The 8,177-nt window shown below is 46.9% G+C and overlaps 1 protein-coding gene across 1 annotated transcript in view; it reads left to right on the top strand.

The window, feature by feature from the left end:
- OBSCN (obscurin, cytoskeletal calmodulin and titin-interacting RhoGEF) overlaps positions 1 to 8,177 on the top strand; it is a 233,575-nt gene that overhangs the window by 213,800 nt on the left and 11,598 nt on the right. The window contains exon 94 of the mRNA XM_018558648.1: positions 7,055 to 7,097. Coding sequence (XP_018414150.1) covers positions 7,055 to 7,097 — 43 coding nt within the window. The remainder of the gene's footprint in view (positions 1 to 7,054; positions 7,098 to 8,177) is intronic.

Below are 8,177 nucleotides of genomic sequence, written 5' to 3'. Positions count from 1 at the left end.
TTCATCATCATCCTCAGCCTTAGTAAAAAAAAAAATCTTACCTTTTAGATGTTTTGTTGAAGGAGCCAAGATGGTTGATTCCAGATTTTTCTTAGCCCCTTTTTTAGTGGTCTGGCCCAATGGAAAGACTTGGAACTGAAATTTGAGGATTGTGTTCATTCAATAAGCATCATTAAAGGAGAACTATGGGGTTAGTGCTTTTCCCCATAGTTCTCCTAAGGGTAACGGGGGGACACAAACTAGCGTCCTCCCGTCACCCTAGGCTCAGTATACCGCGAGCTGCAGCTCCCGGTATACTGAGACGCCGCAGCCGGAACGGATCCCGACAATTATGTCTGGAACTGCCCAGCTGCGTGAGTGACAGCTGGCTCTGCCTATCTAGAGGCAGAGCCAGCTGTACCCGCCCCCTCCCCCGTCCGTTCCCGCCAGTCAGCGCTGGAGGATCGGACAGGGGAGGGGGGAATCCAGTCACTCCCCTGTCACGGCTCACCTGCGGGGATAGATCGAGAAGTGAGCGAGCGCCGTTATGTGTTCGCTCACTTCCCGATCTACCGAGCCGACCTGTGACAGTTTCATTGTCACAGGTCGGCTCAGATTATGAGGCTGAGTGCAAAGCACTCACCTCATAATTCTCCTTTAACACACAATGGACAAGCCATGTCAGAGCCCTCACCCCTCACAGCCCTCCTAACATTTCAAAGAAATAGAAGCAAGAAGAAATTTTAACCCTAAAACCCTAAACCGAGTAAAAGCAATTTAAACTGTAAAAGCATATTTAATTTTTTTTTTTTAACTCATGCTATGTGAATTGGAACATGTAACAAATATAAAATAGGTGTTATCCCAATGTGGCTGCAAAAGTGGAAATATACTTTAAACTCTAAGACCTAACTTGTGACAGGACAGGGCCGTGTCACTGAGGTGATTGGTGTTTTTGGCGCCCAGGACTCTCGGCCAGAGGGGCTGAGAGGGTCCAGGAAACCTATAGTGTTACAGGGAAGGAGCTGGGTTTCCAGTTCTTTCCGGGTTTTCTGGAGTATAACTGGGATATGGGTCTCTGGAGATTACTAAGAGTCTTGGGCTGGATGAAATCTCCAGTCCTGGGGCCAGGTGCAGCCAATTGCCAGGCCAGACTGTCCAGGTGGCTGATAACAGCCCTATTAAGAGAGTGGCCAGAGAGGAAGAGGCAGTCGGTGCTGCAGACGTACATGCAGAGCGTGAGAGACTGTGTAGGTGACGCACGAGACACTGAGCTGGAGTCTGCCTGGAGTCTGCCTGGAGAGGCTGAGAGGGCCTGTGGCACACGCGGCGTGTGGGCGAGGCCCGGAGGGTCTGTGCCACACGAGGTGTGTTTGGAAAAGTCAGGAAGACCGTCATCACACAGGGAGGTGTGAAGCTGCTGGCTGTCTGGCCATGAGCCGGCTGAGGCTCTAACCCTGAGGTGGGACATGATACCGGTGCTGAGCCAAATCTGGAATGTTGGTGGAAGGTACACACTGTTTATGTTTGTTTGCTGAAAAGAAGCAATTTAAGTTGTTCTGTATGGAAGAGAATAAAGTTGTGTTCCAAAACCGCCTGGCTAAGGATCCTTAAATACCCTAAACGTTACAATATATATATATAATTTGGGGAAGCTTTAACATTTTCACATTTCTTAAAATATCTTGGATTCTGCATAATATTTCCTCTATTACGGAATAATATTAATCACGACACTGGACAACGGAGAGACAAATGTCATGGTAGAGTCTAGATCGCCATCACTTCATCCAAGTCAAAGTCTAACAACAAGGAATGTTCGTGGAAGTTAGTTCAAAGATTTTGATAAGATTTGCACATCTCTACTTTAAATTGAATTGTTTTCATCTGGCGGATCTGAAAAACAAGACAATGACCTCTATATGGATATTATATCTGGCTTCCAGATCTTTAGAAGACCTTAGACAGCACCTACGTTCTCGTTGCTCGTTCCTTCTCTAGATTTCCAAGATTTAAAGATTTTCTATCATCCAGACACATGATGGAGATATTCCACGGTCCCCCTGCTGTATCAGACACTGAGGTTTGGGAAGCTTATAAGGGCCACGCAGTGTCACAGTTTTCATTTCTGATGAAGCAGAGCACTTGAGATCCGTGATGAGATGCCTGAAGATCTATTCCAAAAAAACGAACACGGCATTTTAATCAGCGCTACTTGAAACTTACTTGTGCGCTTACTGATACCCTAATCAGCTCCATGTGTCTTGTGCACGGCAAGCCACTGACTTACGCTAATGTTGAAAGGTTTCGCATGCAAATACATGATTGCAATGTGTTGCTAGGCGTTTGTTTCTGCCCTCTGTCTGCACTGACTTTCTTTCCTACCCCTAGCCTTCCTAGGGACTGTCATTCCTATTGCAAAAGATGGACACTACCCATTGCTGATGTTTGCCAAAACTAGAGATGAGTGAACCATAATCCAGTCTCAGGCAGGCAGATATGTGGGTACCTGGATATTATCGAGTTTTGCCCAATTCTCTTGCCACACCCGATCACTCTCCCTCCTTTGAACCTCCTACCAGTCCATATGTCCAAACAGCTTGGGCTTTTTGCCTTCTCTCTGACCTAAAGGTAAATCCCGTGATCGTACGATAATCGGCAGGTGTATGGAAGGCGTGCGACCATTTCTACTGTACGGTCGCACGTCTTTTGTCGCCCGAGCAGGCTTGAAAACCCGCCGAGAATCGTACGATTGTCGGCGGGTTAGTGTCGTTCTCGGGAGACAAATGCTGCACGGGCCCTTGTGCGCAAGCGCACACTGCCCATGCGGCATTGCCGTTATCGGAAGCCCGCCCCTCAGCGGGGCGCGGCTTGCGATGATCACAAATACGATCTGCCTGCCCAAGATGGGCAGATTGTAAGTTTTTTTAATTACCTTACAACCATCGCAAGACAAACGTTTTGCGATGGTTGTAAGGTGTGTGGCCAGCTTAAGTCTACGCTACTTAAAATTGACTTATAGCAGTTTGGGAATTAAAGGAGAACTATGAGGTTAAGACTTTTCCCCATAGTTCTCCTTAGGGTAACGGGAGGACACAAACTAGCGTCCTCCCGTCACCCTAGGCTTCAATGCGTGAAGCTTGCCAGAGCTTGTTAGATGCTTGTTTAAAGCTACAGCCAGCATTCCCATTAAGATCTGTATACAATACTCCCAGATGGAAGTGAAAGGGTGTTTTACACATTTCAAGAAAGCTGCTTGGAGCTTGCTAAATACTTTGTAAGTGTTTGTAGAAGCTAAGCTCACAAGTACAATCCCAGAACTGTAAATTTCAGATTAGGTTTCACAGAACATCATACTGCTTGAAGGAGGAAATTACACATTGGAGTGGCCTGATACTGGCAAACGGAGAAACAAAGGCTTTGGGCGGGTAGTCTGCACCTTCTGCCTTTCCATGCTCAGCATGTTGGTTTACCTACTGTGTATCAAGTCTCTAACTATTTATGTGACTCTCAGCAACACCAGACTTACAAGGTCACTCCTCCAATAAGTGATATATCAGTAAACAGTAGAGTCTGGTGGGCTGGGTCAATTGTTCACACCTTAAAGGAGAATTATGAGGCGAGTGATTTTCACTCAGCCTTATAATCTGAGCCGACCTGTGACAATGAAACTGTCGCAGTTCGGCTCAGTAGATCGGGAAGTGAGCGAACACATACCGTCGCTCGCTCACTTCTCGATCTATCCCTGCAGAGAGCCGTGACTGTCACTCATGGCTCCCTGCAGGGATTCCCCCCCCTCCCCTGTCCGATCCTCCCGTGCTGACTGATGGAACGGACAAGGGAGAGCCAGCTGTCAATCACGCAGCTGGGTGGATCTCGACATCAATGTCGGGATCCGTTTTCGGCTGCGGCGTCTCAGTATACCGCGATTTGTAGCTCGTGATATACTGAGCTTTGGGTGACGGGAGAACGCTAGTTTGTGTCCTCCCGTGACCCTGGGGAGAACTATAGGGAAAAGCCCTGACCCCATAGTTTTCCAAAATCTAGCTGTGAGATTGTTCCACCTTAGTTCCTGGTTCTCCTTTGGATGACTTGAAGCTTTGGTGTGTCTTGCGGTGTTCCCACACCTCCTTCGGAATTCTCCATAATGTACAAAATTCTCGATCCTGTCACGGCTCTCTGCCGTGACAGGGGAGGGGCTGGATTCCCCGCTCCGATCCGCCAGCGCTGACTGGCGGAACGGACGGGGGAGGGGGCGGGTACAGCTGGCTCTCCCTCTAGATAGGCAGAGCCAGCTGTCACTCACGCAGCTGGGCGGATCTCGACATCGATGTCGGGATCCGCTCCGGCTGCGGCGTCTCAGTATACCGCTCGCTGTAGCTCCCTATATACTGAGCTTTGGGTCACGGGAGGACGCTAGTTTGTGTCCTCCCGTTACCCTAAGGAGAACTATGGGGAAAAGCACTGACCCCATAGTTCTCCTTTAACCCAAAAAGACAGTGTCTAAAAAGACTGTTTGGGGAGAATAAAAAGATAAAATGGGTTCCCACCCATGAAATGTTTGCCTTGGACACGCCAATGTCTTAAAATCATTTGCAAATACCAACAACCAAAATACCTGTCTTGGGTAGACTTACACTACAATAACAATATGTCCTCTAACTGGCTGCAAAATGATTAATCGAATGCCAATTCATTGACAAATTGTACAGTATGTGTATATATTTATACTTACACTTCTTATATTATTGCATACATAAAAGTATTGGGATTTTAATTTCCAGCTTCTTCCGGCTCCTCATTTCTGATCTGCTGATTTTGCAGTAAAAACAAACTCACTGATTAATCACTGCTTTTTATACGGAGTTTGGATTCTGGAAAGATCTCTTCCTGCCTTTAAAGAACGGCATTTTCTATAAATAGAACACAATAACATCAAACTGATATAAAAAGATTAAGGCAGCGCAGTTCAGTGACTTGGAGCTTCCATTATAATGTTTCCTGAAAGTAGACCAACAAAATATACGAAAATTGTGTATTTTGAGGTGTTATTGTAAATCTATCCTTGAAATTAATGTTTGATGTCATTTTGCACTTTCTTTTATACATGTTGACATTTTGTTATTTCCATGGTTGGGTTACATACACAGATCTGTAGACTCTCTCTGAAAACTATTTCACTGTGCATCGGGAGATAGGAATTCCACACCCCTGCTGCCCCTCTACTCCCTCCTGCCCTTGGTTGGCCTTGTGGGAAATCCGGCCCTGACTGCAGTCACTCAGCCTGCCCGCTCAACTACTACCGAGAGCAAATCTGAGCCATGTCTCTGCAGTTAGGCCCAGTTTTGAGGAAATGCATCAGAGGAAGAGGTTTCCCAGGTGGGCGTCATGTTGTTTGCCCCGATTCTACGGGGTGCCCCCAGTTCTGTTCTCTATGACTCCCGAACTGTGTGGACAAGCCCCTGTCTGGCTTTGGCACCTGATAGTCAGGGAAGTGGCCCATGGTGCAAGAGGGAGTGATGGATTATACTTTTTCACCTTTGGTTGTATCTCCTGCTGTGCACTGTGGTTTCTTCCACCAGCCCCTATGCCACTAGTGTGCCCTGTGGTGACATAGCAGCTGGCTGAAGAAACCACAGTTGGCATGGAATTGCCAGATGCTGAAGATTTTGGCATAGGGCAGGTCTTAGAGAGAGTGAAGTATGGACTCCCCACCATCTGTAGCGGTAAGTATTAAGAGCCTTCTTCCATCAGCATCTTTTTTTTAAACAACAGGATGCTTTAACTTCCCAAATGCTCGGTCTGCACTTTCATTGTAGTTGTATTTGCGCCTCTTTCCATCTTATTGTCGCTTTAGAGATGACTGATTTCTGCCTTGGCTGTGGGTGCTACCCAGGGCCGGATTAAGAGCATCATGGGCCTGGTGCTGTCGGTCAGTTGGACAGGAAGCAGCAGAGGTGGCTCTCTAATAAAGTTGACGCTCGCTCCTTGCTGGGGCATCGCAAGGCCCCGGGAAGGGGCCGCCTAATATGCCTGATTAGAGAGCCGCCGGCGCCTCTACCTGATTGTGTTCAGCCCGGCCAGCCATTGGGCATACCGAGGCAATCCAGGCTGACTGGGCCTATTTTCAGTGCTGGGCCTGGAGCTTACACTCCAGTAGCCCCTATGTTAATCCGGCCCTGGTGCAAACTGAGGTTTACATGCAAAAATCACATCTGTCTGCTCTCTCTGGGTATACATGATGCAATGAACATGTGCGTTACATGTTCAGTCACAGCAGATATTAATCGGCTCTGTTATTACTGGAGTGAATGGACCAGGGTGCTGCTCAAATGTTCTAGGTAATACTGCTTCCATATTAAACAAATTTAAATCGTACTTATCCCAGAACTGTTTAAGTCTTCGGTAGATACTGAGGGGTTAAACCACCCATCCGTTTCTTGTATATCTTGGTAAGCTTGATGGTGAAATCTATTGGTCCCACTTATTATTGTTAAAACCAGAGGTTGCCACTCTTTATGTTGGATTTTCTTTTGTATTATTGAGAATGCACGAGGAGGAATGGGAACACACCAAAGCGGGTGGGCATAGCCAAACGTCCACATTGTGGAGATATTAGGAAAAGACGTTTGCAACTGGTTTACCCAAGAACCCAAGGCACCTTTGACCACCAGACCCCAGTTACAACTGAATTAGCACTTTTAGGTAGACCAATCCTTCAACATGTTTCCAAGGAGGTAAGGCACAAAGTAGGTGACCAGCAGGGTGATATAACAAATGCCCAGACTTAGCGAACATATGCCTACTGATAATGTTTTAATGAGATCTAGTAAAGGGTTAATTGGTATACGTTGAGCTGTTGGACCTGTGTGTGACCACACAGGCAACTCAAAGCCTTCTTGCACACTGTTAAAAAGTAGTCATGAGGATGGTACCTTCACAGGTCCTGGGCTGGTGGCGTGTGTGCTTTCTTTGCCCATCCAGATTCCTTTTAATGATCTTAACACTATTAAGGCGGTCATCTCAGCGTGTGGCGATCTCTAACCCCTGCTCTCCATACTGTTTCCTTTTATAGTCACTGAACAAGAGACTAAAGCGCCCAAGAAAACGGTTATCATGTAAGTGCCGCTATTCTTGTCTGTCTGTCCGAGTGTGCCCGTCTGTCTGTCTGTCCCCTCTGCATGGTTTTCCTAATGCTCTGCCTTCTAACTGGTGTGGCCACGATATGCGCTCTATGGTACACGGTGACAATGGGCACAAGGCGCCTTTAGCTCTGTCCGCTTCGGCATGTGCTGCTGAGACTCGTGTGCATGTGTGTGTAAAAGCCATTTAGGAAGCATTTATAAAACCAGTACTGCCCAGGCTTTATATATGTTCCCCACCCACCTAAATGGCTTTTATGAACTAAAACAAAGTACCATACCTCCTAACAAGTCAACACTATTTTTTTTGTTTGTTTGAGCCCAAAAATACGAGGGAAGGTTGGTGAGAGATTCCGCATATTATTGCTTTTTCAATCTGTTATTAAATAATGACAAATATCCTTCGGGGATTGTTTGCACACATAGGTGACAATCTTATTCCAATTTATAATGGTTTTTGGGTCAATTTGGTAAAAGTTTTTTCCTTTTTTTTTTTTAAAGTAACTATCTCCTGGAAAGAAAATGTAAAACCCTAACCCAGTGGTTCTCAACCTTTCTAGGGCCGGGACCTCTTGTGGTGGTGGTCTTGCCAAGTTGTGGTGACCCCCAACGGTAAAATTTAGGGATGACGCGGCTGCTGCAGCGACATCTTGCGGCGTGGCAGGAGAACTGACACTGATGCGCTAGGAGAGGGCTGAGGAGGACTCTCACCCAGCACAGCAGAAATCACACAGCGACCCCACAGGTTGAGAACTACTGGTGTACGCCGTCAAAGTAAAAAAAAAAAACCACAATAGGAATTCTCGATCGAGCAGAGTAAACCTTTCCGGGAGAAAGTGTTTCTATCCCGGGCGGCCGGGAGCCGCTAAGCGACCCCTGGCAAATCGTCATTCGACCGCCGACGGGGGTCGCTACCCACAGGTTGAGAACCACTGCCCTAACCCCTCTGAAAAACAATAGCATGAAATCCTAAAACTATAGCAGTCAGCAAGTCCCAGAGCGATGGTGGCTGAGGAAACCTTTAGCATCTAACTTTTTTCGGGTGGCATAGTTATA

This window comes from Nanorana parkeri, unplaced genomic scaffold (assembly GCF_000935625.1).
Source record: "Nanorana parkeri isolate BGI_ZX_2015 unplaced genomic scaffold, ASM93562v1 scaffold351, whole genome shotgun sequence".
In the NCBI taxonomy this organism is placed as follows: domain Eukaryota; kingdom Metazoa; phylum Chordata; class Amphibia; order Anura; family Dicroglossidae; genus Nanorana; species Nanorana parkeri.
Note: the sequence above shows the minus strand (reverse complement) of the source record. Positions and strands in the feature narration are given on the sequence as shown.